General features: G+C 43.3%; 2 protein-coding genes across 5 annotated transcripts in view; one reads left to right on the top strand and one right to left on the bottom strand.

The window, feature by feature from the left end:
- Positions 1-4046: 4046 nt before the first annotated feature.
- CTXN2 (cortexin 2) lies at positions 4047-10781 on the bottom strand. 4 transcript variants are annotated; one of them, XM_028706943.2, is made up of 3 exons: positions 10504-10781; positions 5725-5775; positions 4047-4531 (listed from the first exon to the last, which is right to left on the bottom strand). In XM_028706943.2, the coding sequence occupies exon 3, from the start codon at positions 4481-4483 to the stop codon at positions 4238-4240; it is 246 nt and encodes an 81-aa protein (XP_028562776.1). In that variant the 5' UTR covers positions 4484-4531; positions 5725-5775; positions 10504-10781; the 3' UTR covers positions 4047-4237. The 4 variants fall into 4 exon arrangements, with proteins under 4 accessions (XP_028562776.1, XP_028562775.1, XP_028562773.1 ...); XM_028706942.2 differs by lacking the exon at positions 10504-10781 and adding an exon at positions 10184-10479; XM_028706940.2 differs by lacking the exon at positions 10504-10781 and adding an exon at positions 10218-10479.
- Positions 10782-15845: 5064 nt separating this feature from the next.
- The window catches only part of MYEF2 (myelin expression factor 2), a 23996-nt gene continuing 15945 nt past the window's right edge, over positions 15846-23896 (top strand). The window contains exons 1-4 of the mRNA XM_077918784.1: positions 15846-16254; positions 21091-21320; positions 22502-22554; positions 23800-23807. Coding sequence (XP_077774910.1) covers positions 15854-16254; positions 21091-21320; positions 22502-22554; positions 23800-23807 — 692 coding nt within the window. The 5' untranslated portion in view covers positions 15846-15853. The remainder of the gene's footprint in view (positions 16255-21090; positions 21321-22501; positions 22555-23799; positions 23808-23896) is intronic.

Raw genomic sequence — 23896 nt, 5'->3', positions numbered from 1 at the left:
CTGAAGGTGCGTGTCCAGAGGAACATTTCAGCTTTTTAAATATTAGCTAGTAATGAGCCCATTAATTCTTGGACGGAAGGAGTCAGACCTGGCACTCAGCTCTCCCTGAATGTCAGTGGACCCAGTGAAGGTGATTTAGGTACTCTTCAAGATCTTGACCTCTGCTCTCTCGAGTTCATAAACTATGTTTGCAATTGTAAATGCACTCACAGAAATATGCACAGGGCTGTTTCAGACCATATTCCCAGCCAGTCATGTGCTACTGAAATAATGACTATGTAGCAATGTTTAAAAGTAATTAAATATTCATGCCAATACGTTGGGATTTTTTTATTTATTTATACCCTTGAAGCTTTCGAAGGTCATTCTTTCACTTTAGGCACTGGGCGTGATTCAGCAAAAATTAGTTGTGAGTATGGCAACCCGTTTCTTGGTAAAAATGGACATTTGAAGATGCCTCTCACTAGATTATCCTAACTAAGAAGTTAAGAACTGTCTGAGGGTGACAGCGAAAGAACAAAACCTTACGTTATCTTTATCCTGAAGAAAACACGGGATACTTACTATCACCACACCACCTTTTAACATCTGAGTGCTGCCATTCATTTGATTTTGGGCGGTTATATAAGAAAGCAAAACGATTCTTTTAAAGCCATCCAAGTTGGTGACCATGATTGTGGGAATGAATTCCATAGTTTATATGGTGTGTGAAGAAGTACTTTTTTTGGGGGGGTTGCCCTGAAGCATGAAGAAAAGGCTCAGTCAGTCACGCACCCCCACCCCCACAGTGGATGGGATACAGTGGATACACAGTGGTGCCTCGCAAGACGAAATTAATCCGTTCCGCGAGTCTCTTCGTCTTGCGGTTTTTTCGTCTTGTGAAGCACGGCTATTAGCGGCTTAGCGGCTTAGCGGCTATTAACGGCTTAGCGGCTTAGCGGCTATTAACGGCTTAGCGGCTTTAAGAAAAAGGAAACAAACTTGCAAGAACTCGCAAGACGTTTCGTCTTGCGAAGCAAGCCCATAGGGAAATTCGTCTTGCGGAATGACTCAAAAAACGGAAAACCCTTTTGTCTAGCGAGTTTTTCGTCTTGCGAGGCATTCGTCTTGCGGGGCACCACTGTAAATACAGAGGGTGGTAGTCCACTAAGTTGTACTCAGAGTAGATCTATTGAAATCAATGCTTCTTAGTCGTGTTCATTAATTTATATGAGTCTACTACTCCAAGTGGGACGTGGGTGGCACTGTGGGTTAAACCACGGAGCCTAGGACTTGCCGATCAGAAGGTCGGCGGTTCGAATCCCCGCAACGGGGTCCCTGCTCCTGCCAACCTAGCAGTTTGAAAGCACGTCAAAGTGCAAGTAGATAAATAGGTACCGCTCCAGCGGGAAGGTAAACGACGTTTCCGTGCACTGCTCTGGTTCGCCAGAAGCGGCTTAGTCATGCTGGCCACATGACCTGGAAGCTGTACGCCGGCTCCCTCAGCCAATAAAGTGAGATGAGCGTCGCAACCCCAGAGTCGGCCATGACTGGACCTAATGGTCAGGGGTCCCTTTACCTTTTACTACTCCAAATAAGACTTAATTGAATACCACCCATGGAATTTGGGAATATGTGGAAGATAGCTATCCTGGGTTCTGATTAAGGTGGAATGAGAAGGAAAGTAGGCAGAAAGCATCCATGTAGAAGTACCTAACAAAGGATCAAATCACTGATGGGGAACCTGTGACCTTCCAGATTTTAATGGACTACAACTCACATCATACTTCACTGAATTCCATTCAGCGCCTGCTGAAGACATTCTTATTCAGATAAGGCTACCCAGATCTTCATAAAGTTTGTAGGAGTTTTGATTTGTTTTATTCTATTTTATTGTGATAATTTTATTGTTTTATCGTTTTTTCATAAACCACTTTGAGCCCCCCCCCCCCAATCAAGTGGTATATAAATTTCATGAAATATAAACAAACAAATAAAATCCCTGACCATTGGTCATGCTGGATGGGACTAGTGGGAGTTGGGAGTGCAACAACTCCCGAAGAACCACAGTTTTCCCATCTTTGCGTTAAATAATGCAACAAATGTTAGGTGGCCCTTTGGCCTGATACAACAAGATAGTTCTTGTGGGCTTGAACTGTTTGCTCTTTTAGTTTCTGCATTTGATAGCTCACCATAGGTTTACAAGCTTTAGCCCAACAAAAGTGGGACAAAAACAAGCCAACTGGGGAAAAATTGTGTTATGAAGAGTTGTAGATTCAGGAAGTTATGGGGCATGCACTAATTGGAAACGAAGCAGTGTGTCCACTCCAAAATGTAACCGGCCGAGCCCAGGGTGCTGGCTGCTTAAATGAGCGAGGGGCGGATCCAAGAGAAGCCCACTCCCAGCTTAATTGGCTCCGCCCCCCCACAGCCCAGGCTGTAGCCTGCATCCCCATTTGCCAAAGCAGGGTGCAGCCAGGTTGAATTCCCCCATCGGGGCCCCAGTGAAGCCTCCTCCGTCCCGTAATGTCGCCACACGCGAAAGGATGAGCGGGCTTGCAGGCGCAAACTGTATTCAAAGTGGGATTCCATATAACTGCCCTGATACCATTGTGAGAACAAATGATCATGAATGTATAATAAAAAAGGAAGAGACTCTGAATTTCCTGTATTCACTGGAATACTTCCCAAAAATATTGTCAGTCTGCTGGCAAACTGACTCTCTTAAATGTCACACTGTGTCTCATGAAGGCCTCCGGAAGGAATGTTCCCTAGTCCTGCTAGATCATTCTCACATGCTGCGCTGTTACCTCCCCGCAGCGTTCCATTGTATTCCTATTTCCTGCAGCAATTGAACCCGCTCCTCTCTTTGGACTCTGGCTTTCACGTTCCCAGCTTTCCCTTTAAGATCCAGCGCAGTCTGAGTGGCATTTTCGTTTAGCCGACAGACCCCGCAATTCCCTTGGTTGTCATTTGTCTAGATTATAAGGCAAATGGCACAATATGAAATTATAGAGATGAATGAATGGTCTGTCTGTGCCGACTGGCTTTATCTCAGCGGGCTCTCCGAGCACCTCTTTAACAAGAGTGACAAGGCTGAGATGAAATTTTGATTCCAGCATTTCTTAAAAATGGAATTGAACAGCTGTCAAATATTGTCACTCTCGTTCTCGCTGTATGAGCTAAGAGGTGACCTTGAGGCGCAACTAGTTACTGCCTCTTCTTTGTGTTCTTTGAGCTTTTTCACGTAGTCTTCACAGTAAGCAGAAGTAAGGACTGCTCCAAGCTAGCCCCTTCTAGGTGTTCCTGGGTCAGAAGGAGGGCTCTCAACACTTCTGGGTGCCCTGAAGGAGAGAGATAAAGATTGGGGGGGGTGTGTTGATCCTCTTCTCTCCCCAGCTCCATAAAAGCAAACCCTTGATTAGTTCCATCTCTCTTTGCGCCTGGCCTAGGAATGTCTGGTCTTCAAGGCTAAAATCAAGGCGTTATAATTTTCTGTTCAGGTTGGACTTGCAAATCTTGACAATGCTTTAAATCAGGGGACAGCAAGCTTTTTCAGCAGGGGGCCGGTCCACTGTCCCTCAGACCTTGTGGGGGGCCGGACTATATTTTGGGTGTGAAAAAATAATGAACAAATTCCTATGCCCCACAAACAACGCAGAGATGCACTTTAAATAAAAGGACACATTCTACTCATGTAAAAACACGCTGATTCCCAGACCATCCGCAGGCCGGATTTAGAAGGTGATTGGGCCGCATCTGGCCCCCGGGCCTTAGTTTGCCTACCCATGCTTTAAATGTCCTCCTTCCTCACGACTTCTTTCTCATTTGCACAATTATTGGCACACCTTTGCACACTTCGTTCTTACCTGCACACAGTGCTCCCCCCCAAAAAAAAAAAGTTTAGGGGTACTCTCATTTTCCTACTCATAGTGAAATACTGCCCTTCAATGAGGCCAAACTTAGATTCACAAAATGTTTAGGGGTATGTGTACCCCTGCGTATCCCCCAGAAAAAATGAACTGCCTGCACAGTAGCATGCCAAAGCAGGAACCACGTGAAAATGATTATGAATCTGCAACAAAGCCTTTATTTAACAAAACAAAGCAAAAATGCCACCCCCGTGTCTTCAAAACATAGAGGTCTGTTACAAATGCGTCCTTACTAAGGAATTCCAGGGCCCCTTCCCCATCCCTCCACCCCAAATGAAAAAACACACATAAGAATTAAGGCAGGGTCATTTGTTTTTTGGAGTATTTCATGCAAGTGCATATTCAAACGTCCCCTTATCCAGCCCTTCCACCTCATCCTCCCACGTGGAGGATGGCATACTGCTATAAGGGTCTAATAAGATTTTGAAGCATCTGATAATCAGAAGTCCCAAAAAGACACACAGGATCCCCACGAAGGCAAAGCCGGTTTTTTGTTCCAGAGTGAGGGGAAAGGTGGACACCTCGTTGACACTCATGCTCAATGACGCGTTGTTGCAGTAGTTACTGCTCATCTCTGGGCTTCACATCCTGCTGGGCTTTCGAGATTTTCACTTCTCCGCCTGCGAACAAAAACAGGAGGCATGTTTCGGTTGTAGAGATAGCATTTGGCTGCTGCCTAAATCCCTGCAAAATTGGAGAAAGTCTGCCATAATAGTGAGTGAGCTGCTTTAGTTTAATGGCTAAAAGTGTGATTTGGGAAGTTCCTAGTTTAAGTATAACACCAGCTGTAAGCAAGCTGTAAGGGAAGCGGGTGGCGCTGTGGTCTAAACCACTGAGCCTCTTGGGCTTGTAGATCGGAAGGTCAGCAGTTCGAATCCGTGCGATGGGGTGAGCTCCCGTTGCTCTGTCCCAGCTCCCGCCAACCTAGCAGTTCGAAAGCACGTCAAAGTGCAAGTAGATAAATAGGTACCATTGTGGCGGGAAGGTAAATGACATTTCCATGTGCTCTGGTTTTTGTCAAGTGTTCCGTTGAAACCAGAAGCAGTCTAGTCATGCTGGCCACATGATCTGGAACGCTGTCTGTGGACAAACACTGGCTCCCTTGGCCTGAAAGTGAGATGAGCACCGCAACCCCACAGTTGCCTTTGACTGGACTTCACCATCCAAAGGTCCTTTACCTTTTTTATTTTTAATATCCCAGTAACCCACTATCCTTATACAAGGTCAGACATTTTGTTCATCTAGCCGAATACTGTTTTCTCTGACTGGCAGCAGTTCTCCAGGGGCTCCAACAGGGTCTCAATTATTTGCCATCTGATCCTTTTAACTGAAGGCACAAAGGATTGCTGTGACAACTTTCTGCATGTACTGTGTCATTGGGCTAAGGTCTCTGCCTCTTATCCTTAGCCTGCTTACAGTCCCAAATATCTGCAATGCAAGAATGATGACAATGGTCTGTCTTGCAACTAAACTTCTATTGGGCTATTGGGTTGTTGTTTTTATTTTTATTAGGTATTTTGTGGTTTTATATCTTGATTTTATTCCGTGAACCGCCCTGAGACCCCCGGGTATAGGGCGGTATATAAATTCAACAAACAAACAAACAACAACAACAAGGTATGCCTTGTACTTTGAACACTCAAAAAAAGTTGTATAGAAGTTAAAACATTATTATTATTACCATGTTTGTCAGCGTGCAGGTCATAAAACAATTTCTTCATTTAGATATTTTTTTTTAAGTGAAAGAACTAGTTACATAGTGAAATCACCAAAGCAAGTTAAAAGTTTATGTACTGTAACTGATAAATGGTACCTGATGCATTCATATAAGGCACACTTCCAGGCTTTCCTGAAGTTTGAACAGCTGTAGAGACATTAAAAAAAGGTTAAATCATTGAGCTGTTTTAGTTGTGGTACAAACAGGCAAGTGCTGAATTGAATTCAGGTCTCTTTCAGAAGGAATGAGATAGCTACTAGCTGGCATGTTTTCTATATCAGAGCAATAACACACAATAATACTGTAGCAAACACAAAAGGGGAGATTTGAAAATGCAGTTTTATGTCTGAATGTTTTATTCGACTTTTGTGGGCCCACCTAAAGTGCATGTGCACGTGTGTGTGTTGTGGATTGTATCCAGGGTCACTTAATGTTCTACCTGTTCTGCTGGCAAAATGTTTGGACTCGCAGAATGTGGCTGCACAAGAAATTGCACAAGCATGTTGCTGGTAACTTCATTTGCAATATATGGTAGATTGTACAATCTGCTGTGAAATGAGTTTCTGCTAGTGCAATTCTTTTGTTGGATTCCTCTGTTGTGCAAATTGAAAACTCACCTGTCTGCTAGCGCAAGACAGATTTGCATGCAAAGTGGATGTTCTGTCTCTGAACTACAGTTTACAGACCACCTTGGCTGTCTCTTAGTGCAGACCCAGGTCATTCAGCTTGAGCTTCTATAGTTGCCAGCCACCACAAACCACCATTGTCAGGGTTGGCAGCAACACCAGCAGCAATAATAATATTTTATTCTCCTGCTAATTATGCTGCTTCAAATGTGCATTTTGTATTTGACTTCCTTTGGTAATGTTTTGTTTTGAAATGTTCAAGATAGTATTTTAGTTTCCTGTTAATTATATTGCTTTGAATGTATACTTGACTTTCTTCGGTAATGTTTTATTCTGGATTGTTTTATTTGATGCTCTATTGTAGGTTGTAAAGTGCTTTGAGATAGTTTTCAACAACATATAAAGCGGTATAGAAATGAAATTAACAACAACGGCTCTTCCAACTTAACCTGGGGCTTAGCTACATTAGTAAAAAAAACGAACGTGTTTTGAATGTGTTATAAACAAGCAACACCAGATGGCGCTGTAGAGCAAAAAACTTTTCTATGCGATTTTACATAGTGGTTTTTTTCTCCTTTTCTTTTGTTATAACGATTTAATTTCTGACTTATATATAGCACCCGTCTGTCCCTCCCCCTATGTGTACATCCACCTTTGGGTAGTCATTGGATAGCCAACAAAGCTGAATGTTGGGAGATTGGGGACAGGCTAAATAAAGGACTTCTTTGCGCAGTACATAGCTAAACTATGGAGCTCCCTTCCATGGGAGGCACTTATTGCCACCAATTTGGATGGCTTTAAAAGAGGATTAGGCAAATTCCAGGAGGAGAAGTGTTATGTACTGAAGTTCTCACCCTGGGCCAGCAGGGGGATACTGTAGATAGTTATGCAAATGAAGGATCAAAAGAGACGTTCAGTGATTGGATAGTTTTAGAAAGTTGCTACAGTAACGTTGTACTGGAGCTCTATATAAGCAGGCTGACTGAGCCCTTCAGTTCAGTTCTGTTCTGGCCTCTGAATAAAGAAGAGCTGTTTGAAGAATCGCTGTGTCGTCTGATACGTTCACCCACAACTTAACAAGAAGGTTATCAATTGCTACTAACCCTGATGACTGTATTCTACCTCCACTGTTGGAAGCAGTATGCTTCTGAATACCACTTGCTGGAACCTGCAGATCCTGCTACAGGCATCTGGTTGGCCACTGTGAGAACAGGATCCTGCACTGACTTGATCCAGCAGGACTCTTCCTATGCGTTGCCATGCACAGGATTGTTAATATATCGCTGAACACATATAGTGAGTAGCTTAACACAGGAGAAAATAAGGTTTTAAAAGCAACAGCTGAAGAAACCAATCCTTGAAAGACTTACCCAGATCTCTTCGAGAAAGGAGATGAAAAAGGGATGGGAATATTTCATCAGAGCTATAATCATATTTCATCATCTACTTTAGTTTCAAAGACTGGATTGGAAATGAGAATTCGTGACTGTGAAGGTCAAAAGCAGCCGCTGTACTCCTTGTTCCGGTTCATTGCTATCTGATAGCCTGATTTATTTTTATTTTTATTTAAAGGATCGCTTTATGGACCTTTCCAGAGAATAAAAATGGAAATGCAGACTTCCCTCCTTGGCTGGGTGGGTGCAATGGTAAACCGCATGAACTGAGAGATCCCCAGCTGGAAATCACAGGCTGAAATCCTAACCCCACTTACCTGGGAGTAAGTCCAACTGGATTCAGTGGGACTTCTGAGTAGGCATGGTTAGGATGACTGAATAGGCAAACAACTATTTCTCACCCCCAGAATCAGCACACTTGTCTACAATCTGTAAATATAGGCCTGATTTGCAGGGATGCCGTAAGGATTTCTATGGTAATGGGTACAAAGTGCTTTAAATTAAACGCTTACAGGAAAATGTCATATGGATCATTATCATTGTTATAAATAGCAATGCCCCCATCCCAGCATCAATTGTGCTACAGCCTTTTCTCACATAACCAAACAGGGTGGGGTTGCCCTGTCTCAGTGTGGTGTGTTCCAGTGCTGAAGCCAAGGAGTGCACAACTTCGCACAAGTCTGCAATCTTATGGACCCTTTCCCGCGAGAAAGCCCTATTGAACACAGTGAGGCTTATTTCTGAGTAAAGATGCACAGTAGTGCACTGCAAAGTTGTTAGGGCATGGCCACACCTAATGACACTCACACAGCTTTGTTTGTTTCTTATGCCAATCATCAATTGCAGGCAATACCCTCACTGAGGGGAAAAGGTGTGTTTTCCCATTGACAGTCAGTTGTGCCTTGAGCAGTACTGAGGTAATGCAATACCTTTGCAACCCAAATACTACTTGAAGGAAAGATGCCTAGATCTCCAGCGGCAAATAAGTGGCAACTGTGCATTTATTGCAATTGCACATATTTTGGAATGGCTCTAAGATGACACATATCTTCTATGTAGAATAGTTAAGATCCAACATCAATAGGGTGCTAGAATGTGGGTGTTGCCACTGCGCTGTTTGAGGTGTGGACTGGGGATGGAAAAAAATCTGTCAATTCTGGTTCTCCCAGTTTCTAATTTTTCCATTCATAAATTCATTTCTCCAGATTTGTGCAGCAAATTGTGATTATTTTTTTTAATCCTCATGAAAATTTATCAGCGTTTTGGTGCAAATTTCTCCGAATATGCACATTTTTGTATACATTTTTGACTAACACACACATTTTTGCAAGCATTTTTCCTAATAGAATGCATTTTTGTATGTCATTTTTACCAACATATTATTCCTTATGCACATTTCCCCTAAAATATTATTTTTTTTAATAATGGAAAGCCTGGCTGGTTGGAGAACCGCACTGCAAAATTTGGATATGTGGAAACTTCAATGGATGGTGGTGTTTCAGTTCTCATCTTGTTTCAGAAAGTAGAAATTTGATAGATTCCCTTTTAAATGTGAACAGAATCAAATTCCTCCCTCATCCCTTGTGTGGACAGCCATCTTGCAGATTTGGCCTTTATGGTACTCCTGTAAGGTATTGCCTGGCTTTTGCAAAAAAAATTCTTTGCCACTTTGGAGCAACAGCAGATTGCCTCTGAGCCAACAAACACGAACCACCGAAATCTTACCTTGCAGAGAAGGCAACACTTTCCTTTTGGAAGGCACAATACATAACACTAATGAACTATACTTCCTTGATGAGAGATCTTGTCTAGTACGTTTACCAACCGCTGTCTATGCCCTAATAATACTTGCCTTTTGTGGGCAGCGGAAGGAGATGATGTGTTGCTGGGGAACCTGCTAGCGTCAGTGTGGCTAGACTAGCTTGTTAACATGCTAGTACAGTATGCATGCATATACTGAATAGGTTAATGCAGCAGCATGTACATTTTTAAAAACAAGCCAGTCGTCGCTTGCATCTGAAGCCTCGTGGGATATGACTCCCTCTCTCTCCGGTTGCAATCCTCACGACACCTACTTAAAAGGAAACCCCACTGCAACCACCAGCAGGACTTGTTGTCGAGTAAATATGGTTAGGGACCTGGGTTGCTCAACACCCACTAAAAATCCTCCAGCATCCAGCAGGCTTTCCTACCCCCTCTGCAAATAGCATCCTTGATTTAGGTGCTCTATGCACAAAAGCAAAATGAGATCTCCAGCAATCCCCCTCCCACCTTCGGCTGCTAGACATTACCTGGTCATAACAAGAGAGAGGTAGCAAGCACAGGCAGCAACAACCGAGTCTTGGGCGTCGTTGCCAGGGAGGAAATCGACACTGCCCAGCTAACCAAGGTCAATGCCATCCTGTTGCATTAAGTCCAGCCGGAGAGCCATGGTAGATGGATGCCTCACCCATCCTCGCCCGAGCTGTGTGTCAAAGCAACACACAGCCTTCCCCCCTCCGCCGCCACCCACCCCGCACAAAACAGCCCACTCACCCCCGTCCGAGTCAGACATCCTGAGAGTACAAACCCTTTTCCTCCTTATCCTGTGTCCCCATGCTAACGACCTGCCGAAGTTTCAAGGTCTCAGAAAGAGGATCAGGTCCCAAACTGTCAGGGAGCCCTGCGAGGATTTCTGGGGCTCCCGCCCAACGTGAGCATCGCCAGGACTCCGGCTACATCTAACCACATTAGCATCCGAGAATCTGGACTCGGCTATGGGCGTTCCTTCAGCCGGGTTAGATGCCTCTGGGTGGGGTGGGGTAGGGTCCTTTCCCGAGCACATACACACACACACACGCACCGCTGGCAAGTACCTGGGGATGCTCAGGAGCTTTTAATTTGATGGTGAGGGGCGTGGGGTGGAGTGGAAATGTGAGGGGAGGTGGTGGGCAATATGAAAGCTGGATTATCGTGCAGCCAAGGCTCCCCCTCTCTTCCCCACCATCCAGATTGATCTGAAGTTCCTGCAAAACACTACGTGCGAGGCATTAGCAAATCTGCTATGCTCTCCCAGCTGCTGCTGCTGCAGCGGCGGTAGACTGGGTCCTATTTGCTTGCAATCCTGCTTGCAAAGCTTGTTGTTCGGAAATGTGCATCTCTGGGGAAGCGGTTTCTCGGCAGCTTCTAGGCACCTGGGGAGAAAACCAGGCGGCGATGGGGGTTGTTATTTATGGGCAGGGAGAGAAAGCCGTCCAGCGGGGGGAGGGGAGGGAGGTGCGTGGGAGTTCCCCACTTTCCATGCTGGCTGCCAAGTCGACAAATATTGGGGAGGGGGTTTGAAATGGACAAGGCGCAAAGTTGGAGGATGCCGATCTCTCTCTCGCTCCCCTCCCAAGGATGTGTTTTTTTTCTCCCATCGCCCCCACTCCCCCAGTAATCAAGTGCAAATTATTTAACTTTTTGTTTTATTTAAAGCAAGCTGCAGTAGCTTCCATTGGGTCGATTTGAGAGTGTGCTGGGCAAGAACCGACTTGAATGCATAGACAGACAGACAGATCGATCGATCAAGCAAGCGAGCAATGGCCAGCCGCTCTACTGTGGTGGGATGGGCAGGTGGGATTGGATTTATTTATTTTTTACTTCGCATTTCGCCTGGGTTGCTCCGTTGTGGGGAACAGCCATGTTGTACGGAATCCGACGTGTGCCAAATGTTTCCCGTTGTACGAAAGGGGAGATGGATTGGCGTGTGAAGTCCCTCCCCCTTCCCCGGTGATTTCGAATCTATTGTAAATGCAACCTACAAAAGTCAGATAAGAGGCTGTTTTCCCTATTAACTTCAGTGGGAAGCGGATTTTCCCTTTTGGCGCCTCCCTTGCCGAAAAAAGGAATCCTTCCAGGAATTTATGAGAACCAGGAGGTTGTTTCCAGATTTTGTCCTGAAATTTACAAACAGCTGGCAGCAAAATGAGAGAATCATTCACTTGAATAGTTAAAAACAACACCAGCACCCAAATATTTGATTTGATTTTACCTTATGGGGCACATCGTTATTTGCAGCTAAGCAAGGAGCAAGGGAAACACTCCATAAAGTTGATTTATATATTAACATGAATAAACACCAGGCACAATTTTAAACGATAATTTAATCTCCACAGTATCCTCATAGCTCAACCACCCATTGGGGAACCATTTGCTGGAATTGTGTGGCATTGCTAATGTGCTGGATGAAATTACAGACCCATCCGTCATATTTATCTGCTATTAATTCTGCATCAAGTCATTTGCTATGGCTGCTAAGAATTGGTTGAGAAAACACAGACCTCCAGTTCTTGTGGGAATTCCAGATAACAGCTTATACCAATCTTATATCCATGATTATGAGAACCAAGAAGAGTATCAGAATAAGAATTTGATTTCAACACAAAGTTTTATTTGTGTGTGTATAGTAAGGGGGGAAATTGATGAGTTTATGTTTTGCTAAATTTTAGGTTAACTTGTTTTCAGTTTTTGGGATTTTCAGTGAATATTTCATATTGTTTTATGGACACCACATGGAGCTTTTTGATGAATAAACGGTATATTGTTGTTTAGTCATTTAGTCGTGTCCGACTCTTTGTGACCCCATGGACCAGAGTACGCAAGGCACTCCTGTCTTCCACTGCCTCCCGCAGTTTGGTCAAACTCATGCTGGTAGCTTCAAGAACACTGTCCAACCATCTCGTCCTCTGTCGTCCCCTTCTCCTTGTGCCCTCCATCTTTCCCAACATCAGGGTCTTTTCAAGGGAGTCTTCTCTTCTCATGAGGTGGCCAAAGTATTGGAGCCTCAGCTTCAGGATCTGTCCTTCCAGTGAGCACCCAGGGCTGATTTCCTTAAGAATGGATAGGTTTGATCTTCTTGCAGTCCATGGGACTCTCAAGCGTCTCCTCCAGCACCATAATTCAAAAGCATCAATTCTTCGGTGAGCAATCTTCTTTATGGTCCAGCTCTTAATTCCATACATAATTGGTATATAAATTTTGTTAATAAATGAGAGAATGAATGAGGAGGAAGAGGTTCCTAGGGGTTTGTTCCACTATGGAAAGGGTCGCCAACCTTTTTGAACTAGTGGGCACATTCCAGAAGTTGAGAGTGTGTTGGATGTGCCAACCACAAAATGGCATAGCTTAACACAAAATGGCTGTGATAGGGAGTGTGGTATAACACAAAATTAAAGAGACAATCACCCTGACAACCTTACGCTTACCATGGGAAGTCAGCTAGATCCTGCTGGTCCTGCTTCTGTGCATTTCACACACTGATGCTGTTGGTGTGTAATAACAACGGGGAGCATTCCTAGGTTGTTAGCATCCATCCGTCTCGGGAGACAATGGAAGTATGTGCCTTCAGGGATAAAGTCAAATCACTGGAGAGTTATGGCGCTTGTGGTACCTATTTATCTACTTGCACTGGTGTGTTTTCGAACTGCTACGTTGGCAGGAGCTGGGACAGAGCAACAGGAACTCACCCCGTTGTGCAGATTCAAACCACCAACCTTCTGATCAGTAAGCCCAAGAGACTCAGTGGTTTAGACCACAGTGCCACCAATGGAGCCGTAGGGCTGGGGCGTGGGCGGGATATGGCTAGAGATGGGCTTGATTCCTAATTACTTCATAGAATTTATTAATTAAATTTTTTTGCCCTATTTTTCACCTTGTCCTGTCTTAGCGGCTTACAGAATAAAAACATACAATGTGCAAAATGTAAACCACAAATGAAACACCAGAGATTAAAACATCAGAACAGCATTTGTGGTGCTTTAAATGTCTTTGCGATGGAACCATGTAACTAATCAGATTTCACTACATGACACCATCACAGAAACAGAATGTGATCAAGCGTCTTTACCCTCACTCTGTACAGGTGGACATTTTGCTCCTGGAGTCCTAGTTTGTGCTTGCACACACACAAAAAGGAAAGGAACGTTTTTCACAGCTTGCAAAACCTTTTGCAAATAGTGTTCCTATTTCATTTGCATTCATCTTACAGCCAACCTTTTCTGTGTTGGCATAAGCACCACTTTGTGAGCAGCAAATAACTTCTCTGCTTGACAAATATTCACCCAGATTCAGCAAAATGCTATGCAGTGGGAGCAGCGTTGAGTAGTGTGACGTCCTAGTGTGCTTCAGCATGCCACCCCAATCTTGGCGCGGTGCAAGATTCCAGGGGTTCCAGGCACTCACCCAGGGTTTGTGTTTCCTTTGGAATGAGGCACAGCAGAGACTGTGGGGTCTTTATGATATATGGGTTTATTTACACATATATAACCTGGGCCTACGATGGAGGGATTCACAGCATTAACATCCCAAAAGGTTATTGTTTCATAGCCACAGCCTTGGATCGAAACAGAAAAAAAAACATGTCTCTCCCTCTGCCTTTCCAGCCTGCAGTGGCATAGCATGGGGGGCAGGGGCGCAAAATTCCAAAAAGGCACAACCAGGTGCCCCCCCCCCCCACACACAGGTGCCAGCTTCTGCAGGGATGCTGCAGGGATTCTGCAGTGGCCTCACCCCACCCAATAGCTGTGCCAACTCTCATCATGCCTCTTGCTTGTCTGGATGGAGGAGAGGGGTGTGCGATGGTGTGTAGAAACTAGCCTACTATCTGAAGATAAAATTTTGTTTCATTCATCTGACCCCTTTTGCTTCTGGCACTTGGAAGGTTGCCCTCAGGCTGAAAAAGAACCTTCAACCCCGTTTTAGGTTAATACGCAAGCTGGAACTTTGCTGTCCTCCTGGAACTTTGCCAACATAGCCCCCCTGAGTCTTGCACACTAGCTTGGTCAAGTACAGAATGGAAGATGGCAGGATCCCCAAGGATGTGCTGTATAGGGAGCTGGCTTCAGGCACTAGGCCTGTTAGCAGACCAATTCTATGTTACAAAGATGTCTGCAAATGTGGCATGACAACATCAACCCTACCATGTGGGAATCTTTTGTTATGGTCCACCACCTTGCTGTTTTATGAGTTGAGGTGGTCTCAGTATTTACCTGCAACCCTGCCTGTTTGAGACATATGGAGAGCTCAGTTGGTTAGAGCATGGTGTTAATGCCAAGGTTGCAGGTTTGATCCCCGTATGGGACCGCTGCATATTCCTGCATCACTTCCAACTCTAGAATTCTATTATTAATGTCCAAAAAAGAAAAAAAGAAGAAACACCGAATGAGGAAACTGGGGGTCCGAGGAGCAGATAAGTAAAATATATCCAAGGTGGGATATTTAGGTCCCGATAAGTAAGGGAGCGTGCAGGTGAGATGGGTTCTGGGAGAAGAAAGTGGTTTGGATCCAAAGAAAAGAGGAAAATGAAGATAAAGGGTTTAATTCAGCCACGAAATTCAGTAGGTAATTTTGTGTCAGTTGCCCTCTCCTACCCTGTTGCATTGTTGTGATAGCAAAATCATGTATACGCCCCTGAGATATTTGGAGGGCAGAATAAAAATGAGGTATATATAACATAAATAAAAAGAGCTACACCTATGCCAAACCGTATTATGTAAGCAGCTATTATTATTATTAAAAATATTTATTATTGTTTTTATTATTGCTACATATTGTGAGGATTGCAACCTTCACCCCAACGCCCCAGGGCAGGTTACAACAATTTAAACGCAATGCGAAATATGGTTTTAAACAGGAGACAACCACAAAAATTAGGGGAGCCTTGAAAGTACACATCTCAGGCATCAAAATCCAGGGCGAAGAGGTTTTGTTTCGCTGTATTTCCAAAAAGCTTCACAGTTTACAGAGTTCGGGCTTCTTCACCACTGCTCATGATATTACGACTTCGTTTCATTAATTCAGCTAACGAAAGGAGCCGTCGCTTTCGCCAGTCCTTCCCACCCCCAGTGCTTTTTTCTGTGTGGTGGGGACGCATACCCCTAAACATTTTGTTAATAATAATAATAATAATACATTTTTATTTATACCCCGCCCTCCCCACTCAAGACCGGGCTCAGGGTGGCTAACAACCAATAATAAAAACCAAGTTGATTAAAATACAATTTAAAAGATTAGGATACATTAAAACATTAGGATGCAGCCTCATATAAGTTTGGCCTCATTGAGGGGCAGTATTTCAATATGAGTAGGAAAAGGAGCGTACCCCTAAACATTTTTTTAGAAAAAAAAAGGCACTGCCCACCCCGCTCCACCTCCCAATATCAGGGTTTAGCCGAAAAAAATGTAGGCATGCAGGCCGCCGGCAAAGGCCTAGGCCGCCGCCGCTGTCGCTATGGCAACCGGGAAGTTGCCGGTCGGCAGGCAGAAAGGCACCGCCGCGCTCTCGGAGTTCTCGCGAGAGCCTGGGGGAAGCCGGTTCAGAGACTGAGGAGAGAGAAAGAGAGCGGGATCCAGCAAGTGGAGGCCGAGGCGCGCGCTCGCCGGCTCGCTCGCGAGGAGGAGGCGGAGGAGGAGGCGGAGGGCCTTTTCAAACCCGGCGGGGAAATGGCGGAGAACGACAAGTTCGAAGGGTCGGCGCCGTTGGGAGAAGCCGAAGAGGCGGCCGCCAACGACCACGAGCGGCAGCAGGATGGAGAGGCGGGCGGAGCCGCCAGGCCGGAGAGCGGCGACGGCGCCAATGGCGTCAAAATGTGTGTGTCCGTGAGGGAGAAACGGGGCGGGGCGGCGGGCCAGGCCGGGAGGGGGGCGTGGGCAGCCCGCCCGGACCCGTTACCTGAGCGCGGGGATTCGGGGGGCCGCGCAGGCCTCGCGCCAGGCGGGTTTTTTTTGGGGGGGGGGGGAGTGGTCCCTGCGCCATGGCGGGGTTGAGGCTTCGGGTTCCCCTCGTTAGTAACCATACCCGGCATTGTTTGGAGAGGGGCCGCTTGATGGGTGTGTTACGTGTGTGAGTGGGAGGGACAGAGGCTGGCTGGGCTGCCTGCGACTCTGGGATGGAAGAAAGGCAAGGGTAGGCCGTCGTTGTGTTTCTTAAGCAGGAACAGGGATGAGGATGATGATGATGGAGCAGTTATTATTAGACTGGCTCAGGGTATGAGCTGCCACATGATGCGATGGCGGCTGCACAAATGAAAGACCATAAAAGGAAAACAAAAACAACACGGTTGTAGTGATAAAGAATAAGTCGGAGTCATGAAAGATGAAGAAATGGATCGGGAAGATTCATGAAGGGCAGAACCGTGTGGGAATGGGGTGTAACCCTGCGCACACTTTACCTTGGACGAAGCCCTGTTTTCGCTTCATAGGGCTTAGTTCTGAGTCAACAGGTACAGTGTGTCCTTTGCACCCACAGTTGGTTTACAGCAAGGAGTCCCTTTGCACCTTTGAGATGGGCAGCTTGTTTTGTGGCAGAGGCCTTTTGTGGACTAGGACCCACGTTTGTTATTCCAGGTTGTCAAGATACGCAACAAACAAGGCCAGTGCCCACCAAATGCAAGAGGATACAGTCTGTGACATTGCTATGCAAAGCCGCAACATGTATGCACAAGATAAGCACAGTAACCATTCACAACAAGAGCAATTGGTGATAACACCAGTCTATCAGTGTGTGTTCTTGTTACTAGTTGGTGAGTGTTAAATGTCCTGCTTGAGAACTGCTAGATCTGTCTGTTCCAAAGCAGGAGAAGTTTTGTTTTAAAAGAAACTTTAATCTCACATTTTCCAGCTTTTGAAACCCTTCTCTTCCAAGGTCCTAATATCCCTAGGGTTAATTTAAGAAACCTCTAGTTTGCTGGATTATTATAAATAAATAGAATTTGTGGTTTTTGTGTGCATACTTTGTGACCTTTCCACTCTCTTCCTTTGGTGATTACGAAGAGCACGGAGAATGTGGTCCCACACTCACTGTAGTTGCTCATTGTAATAGATAGGAAATAAATTCCACACAGACAGGAGAGCCTTTTCACATATATAATTACTGTATGGAATTCACTACCACAAGATGCATTGGTGGTCCCTAGCTGCATTAATTGAGGATAGGTCTACTTAAAGCTGTTGATCATGATAGCTGAATAGAACTTCCCAGTATGGCAAATACTAGATCAGGCATAGGCAAACTCGGCCCTCCAGATGTTTTGGGACTACAACTCCCATCACCCCTAGCTAAAAGGACCAGTGGTCAGGGATGATGGGAAGAGCAGTCCCAAAACATCTGGAGGGCCGAGTTTGCCTATGCCTGTACTAGATGGTGGGGAGAAATAGCAGTGAAGAGCGTTCATGTGCTGCTTTCAAGCTTCCAGGAGCTGGCCACTTTTGGAAACACAATTCTAGACCAGATGGACCATTAGTGAGAAGCAGCAGGGGGTCTTACTACATTTCTTCTTAGCCACTCTATAACTGGTTGCTGTAAAGGAATGCTTGGACTTGTTCGGTTTCTCTGTTGAAAAATGAATCAAGTTAAGTTATTTCTTCAGTGTTTATAGGTGTCATATTTGCTTTCTTAATAGCAGCAAACTTTTTCCACTTTTAACTTCTCCTGGAATGATGGCTTCACAGAATACAGTATACCTTTCCAGGCTTTTAAAGAGCTGCTCATCTGGTCATATAATCTGTCAAGTAAGGGTACTGCAAGGCAGGGAACATTCAGGTCAAATGTTTTTGGTTTTCATCGAATCATCAAATTGGGTTTTGTATATGTCTTTTTCATTTATAGTGTATGGTGTGTAGTATTTGAAGATCACATAAGTGAATAGTAAAACTGTTTAGAATAGAAACTTTATGGCCAGCCTTTTAGTAGCTATGGTATATCTTTTTATTGTCTGAACTTGCGTTTGACAACATTAGAAGTGGCAATACTGGGTGAAGCCTTTTTTAAAGAAAGATACGCATATCTTTGTATCATTGCGTTATCCCAATTCTTTGTTAATTTTATAATTGATTGGAAGTAATATTAGGATCCCAGTGAAATAATTTTTCTATTCCTAGTTCATATTTATTGTTTGACCTGTTCAGTTTTTTAATCCATCATATTCAGCATTAGTCAACATTGCAGAAGTTTAAAAAATGAGACCTTTTAGGTTAATATTTTTATTCCATTAAACAATAATGTGAAATTATTAAAAAAATATATTATGACAAGCCCTGGGCTCAATTAATTTGATGGCTGGTGCCATTCTTTTTTCATCTATCAATGATGGCGGTGGAGTTCTTATTGAAAAGAAGACTATCTAGAGGAATGGCTATATCTCCAGTTTCTGTGGGAAACCCCCTGTGTTTTATTCAGTTATTCTAATAATACCACATGTAATCCTATGAATTTCCTGTAAAATCTGTGAATTGGTCCCTTTCTTGATGATTGATTGATTTGTGAAGCTTTTCCAATTGCACTTTGCTTAGGAATTGATTTTGGTAGGGAAGTTGTAGTTGTACTTGACCTCAAATATTACCGTTTCAGAATCCCCCCCCCCCCTTATAACGTTTGTTTAGTGTTCAGCTATCCCACAGTTCACCTTTGTTGGATTACCTAAGAACTTTCAAAGTTGGTCCTAATTGACCATTAGATAACAATTGCAGTTATTTTAGTCCTAGTGCTTAAATTCCTCTGGATTTTTCCTATCTTGGTTAGGCACAGACCTGTCCAAATTGTGTGGTTCCCTTATCAATCCTTTGTTGTTATTTAGAAATATTCTCCTGTGAGCCATTGGCCTTTGCGTGGGTTAGAGTGTACAGACTTGTGATTGTTCACATTCAGGTGGAAAAAGTGTACAAATTGACAGCATGGATATGGGGCTATGTGATCCCCCTGTCAATATGGATCATTTTCAAAAGATGTTGGAGAAAGTGATTTCCAGATGTTTTGTGCACTGCTCAGGCTGTGTGTGCAATTCGGCCTTGTACATTAGCACCATTAGTTACAAGCTCACAAGCATTTTCACAAGCCTGGCTTTTCCTCCTTAGAGGGACTGGCAGATGGAGCACTCTGTCCCTCCTTTGCCAGTCCCCTCTACAACTGAAAAGCAGGTTATATATAAATGTGGTGGGTTGGCACAGGGAGCATAGAGCATTCCCTGCCTCCACCACTAAACTGCTTGGTTTCCTTGTTAGGCACATATTCTGTACACCTAGCTTGGAAACTGAGCAGCATGGTGATGGAAAGAAGGAGCATTCCTTCACTCCATGCTCATGTCCTGCTTGTGGACTGTGAACAGGATGCCACACTAAATCGTCCTTTGGTCTAATGATGTATCAGACATGGATGTATTATTTTGGTTTCTGTACTTGACACACATGAGGGTTTTTGCCCTCCTCCACAGCTAGCATGGAAACACAGGAAGCTGCCCAAGGTCGGATATCTTTCTCCATGGAGCCTGCTTCCTTTCTGTGGTGGGTAAGGAGAAAGGCAGTGGGCTGCTGGAAGCAGCTTGAAGTTTTTGTCTCTTCTGGCAGTCTGCTCACTTTTCTAGATGAAATTCATTGCCACCTATGGCAGCCAGTTTAGTGGTCAGAAACATGACCACCCTAAGTCTTCATTACATTGCCTGGGCACATGCGTAGTCCCTAAGCAGAGAATTATCAAACTGGCAAATAAGTGTTGATGCTGACTGATGTTACTAGAAGACCATATATGTTGACAGGGCAATGTAAAAAATATGTTCTTCATGCATGTCAGTTTGGGCACCCACAACCTGTACACCAGCAGAGATTTCTGTTGCTGCATTGTATGCTAAAGAAAGTTCCTGCTTTGTAAACAAGTGTTGCTGTCTTCAGGCATTCTGATCCTCTTAAGCGTGGCAAAACTGAAATAGTTCCCTTCATAAGAAACCTGAGTAACTTTTGACTGAGTGTGGTGGTCTTATATTGTCTCACTTGTGTATTCTAGCTTGTAGAAGGAACTGCTGGTTTAATCCTACTGGAAATGAAAGTAAAGATATGGTTGAGTGACCTGTGTGCAGTTGCTAACATTGTCTCTTAGTGAGGGAAAAGTGTAACACTCTGAATGCATTAGAACCTAGATGAAAATTATTGCTTTCATTTAATCAGTCTCTCTAGTCATGGAAACTGGACAGAGATGCAAGCCAAAAAGGAGAGGATCATGGGCTTCATGTGATGCTACATGCATCTTTGCATTTGCACATGCAGATTTATTTGGTTTTTAAATAGCCGCAGGGATCCCCAATCCAGATTGGGACCAAAGCACAACTGGATGAGGAGTTAACCCTTTCTTTCCTGTGCAGGGTCTTACCAAAATCCTTCCTGGGAAGCTGTTTTTGGCATAAATATAATCTTTTTTCATGGGGGGACTTAGTCCCTCCCCCTTCCCACTCATACTACAGTTCCAATTCTGGATCCACTCCCATGCCTGCTGTTTTAAAACATATGCACACAGGTGTGAAGGTATTACCCTGAATATGTGTCATTTGTCCCTGTGATAGGTGCTACTTTGGGCTTTACATTTTGTCATAAAGGCTTGATAGGATTATATACTTAAAAGCAAACTAATATTCTTATTTTTTTTCCTTCCTCACATGCAGGGAAAATGATGAAACGGGAAAGGATGAGAGACCACCTGTGAAATCAAAGTATCTTTCAAAGCCTAAGGCAATCCCGTCTCTTGGACACAGGAATAGATTCCATCCTTACACAAAGGAGAAGGGTGCAGGCACTGGAGAAAAGAAGACCCTTAACCGTAACAGAGTATTCATTAGCAACATCCCATATGATATGAAATGGCAGTCTATTAAAGATCTTATGAGAGAGAAAGGTAACTTGCTCCTTGCAGCTGGCTTCTCACAGGAATGAGACAAACTCACATATCTGGAATACTGTGAAACACACAGTTTTGGTTTGTCCTTTTCAACTTCTGCTTGTTATGTCTACTTTCCCCCCTCTTTCACTGGAGACATTTGCATTGCAGGATAGTATCAGTAAACAAATGAAGTATCCACAGTCTCCTTCCATTCTTGTACGATAGTAGGTAGCCTAGAGAATATGCATGCCCTCATGAACCTTTCAAGGGACTGCGTTATGTCTAGGTGTAGTTCTGAATACAAGCAAAATTTAGTGTGCTTTTAAAGTATGAATGAAAAGATGTCCTTCAAAAGATGTTTCTGTATTTTTCTTGGTGGAATCTGGCTGTAGAATTCTCTGTCTGCATTGTCACTTCTGCCATGACTTGTCTGTCTGGAGCTCTATATCACGTTTGTTACTACAGTTGTAGTTTTTTTGAATGCCCCAAACTTCTTGCCATGGGCATGTCTGGGATGGAAGAAATCCCAATTCATGAACTGTCAAAAGTTGGTTTTGAATTAACTGGAAAAAAATGATTGCTTCAAAATCATGCAAAGAACATTCGGTTTCTAGGCCTTAAAAATAAATAAATAAAACAAACCTTTAACTGTGCTAGGTGTATCTGTTGTAAGGTGACGTGACTTCTATGATTTGGTTTATGCAATGAAACCTTAGAAAGTGTGTGGCTTGCTGTGAAATTTTTTGACTTTTGTAAATTGGTTATTCTATTGAAGGCAACCTCTTTACTATTTGAAGCTATTCAGGTAGAAAGTCACCTTAAAACAGCTGTTGTTAGCAGGATGACAAATGTCACTGAAAGTGTTATTGTTGATGTCCTTAATTGAGAGGTGAAGGGACTATTTGTATATCTGAACTTGTTCACCAACTATATCATACTGGCCAAAATATGATCTGTAGTATGAATTAGGTTAAATATAGTTGTTTTTCTTTAGCTTTTGAGAATGTGGCTGTTGCATATTCCTGAAAATTAGCTAAATTATATAGACCTTGACAGGAGGTATGTTGGTCTGGTTTTGATTGTTGGTGAATAATAGGTGCTTCTTCGTAGAGTTGTGCACAGGGACACAGCAAAGCAAGACATTGGTGTTTAAATGCATTGTCTCTTGGTATTTTCCCTTTGTATGTCTTATGTAGTTGGTGAGGTTACATACGTGGAGCTGTTTAAGGATGCAGAAGGAAAATCAAGGGTAAGTGCCGTGGGCAATCATCTGCTAGAGGTTTAAAGTTGCTCAGCAGTTTTACTTTTGTTTAATACTTGTACCAGTAATTGGAAAGTAAGTTTCATTTTTTTTCACTGATGTTATTACAGACTGAGGTTTCTGTATCAGATACAGCTTTGTCAACTTCCATATAAACTGGTGTAGTTGGATGCAAGGGGAAAGCTCTTTTAATATGTGTCTAAATAAATGGCATTTACCTAATTCATTTAAAACAGCAGCTCTCGTTAGGATTTCTGGTGTGTTCAGATGTGTTTTAAGTTGAGCATTGGAAAAAATATCACTGAAATGATAAATTAAGTGTAGCATTCTAATCTGAGGCTTGAGTATAAACATATGTCTTGATGAGCCCAAAAGATTGCAGGACTTCTTCTGGATTATTGAACTTGTCTAGGTCTTTTTAAAAATGGAATGGAAGGAGTTGGTTGTTAGGCAGTGGATTGCCAGCAATGAGGGAGGCAGTTCAGTGCAAAGAATGTTAAAAGCTGCTTTGTGTCTGTCTTCTTAAAAAGGTCAAACGTTCAAACTATAGTAATTCTGAGCCTGCTGTGTGAACAAGAGAATGCAGGTTTGACTCGAACGTAAGCAATTAAACCTGTTGGGTGTCTGGTTTTTTCCCTTTGAAATTTTTATTTAAATGCTTTTTTTGTTCGGCCTGTGGGAATGTTTCAAAAAATAAAACAAAAATAGACCTAAACTGGTTGCTTTATTTTTATTGAATAGTAGTGCTGGGGGAAAAAAGCAACCAAACTGCTTCTCCTTAAAATTGAAATATGGAAAAGATACTAGCAGTTGTTAAGTAATATAATTGCAGTCATTTTTCTGGAAAACCTGAGTATTGCACTTTAAGATAATCATCCACTTTTGGTTATCCTGCTCAGTTTTTTCCTTTAGTTGGCCATGGGAATTTGTATATCATTTTCACATTCTATTTCTGGTTTGGCTAAAAAAAAAAGTCAGAGTTTTAAAAAAACTGACCATCTGTGTCTATATAACTAATGTTAAATAAATAAACTTTGTAATGTCTATGCAAGGTGGTAGGAGAAATAACTAGCTTAATGTTGCTCTTCCCACTCCAAAACTACATTCTTCATTCAGCATGTCTATTTTTGTTCAGTTTGTCTGAAATGTTAAAATACTTCATTGTAACTGCATTTACTAAATCAACTTTATTTTTTCCTTCTTCCATGTTGGCAAATCTTCACATGGCTATAGGGTTGTGGGTAAGTGTTCCTTTGTGTTTTTTCCTTTGTTTTCCCCTAGTTTTTTAAATGTATTTTAATAACAATTTTAAAAGTTCATCACACAAACC

Source organism: Podarcis muralis, chromosome 14 (genome assembly GCF_964188315.1).
Source record: "Podarcis muralis chromosome 14, rPodMur119.hap1.1, whole genome shotgun sequence".
Classification (NCBI taxonomy): domain Eukaryota; kingdom Metazoa; phylum Chordata; class Lepidosauria; order Squamata; family Lacertidae; genus Podarcis; species Podarcis muralis.
The sequence above is the reverse complement of the archived record's forward strand: the minus strand, read 5'-3'. Positions and strand labels throughout refer to the sequence as shown.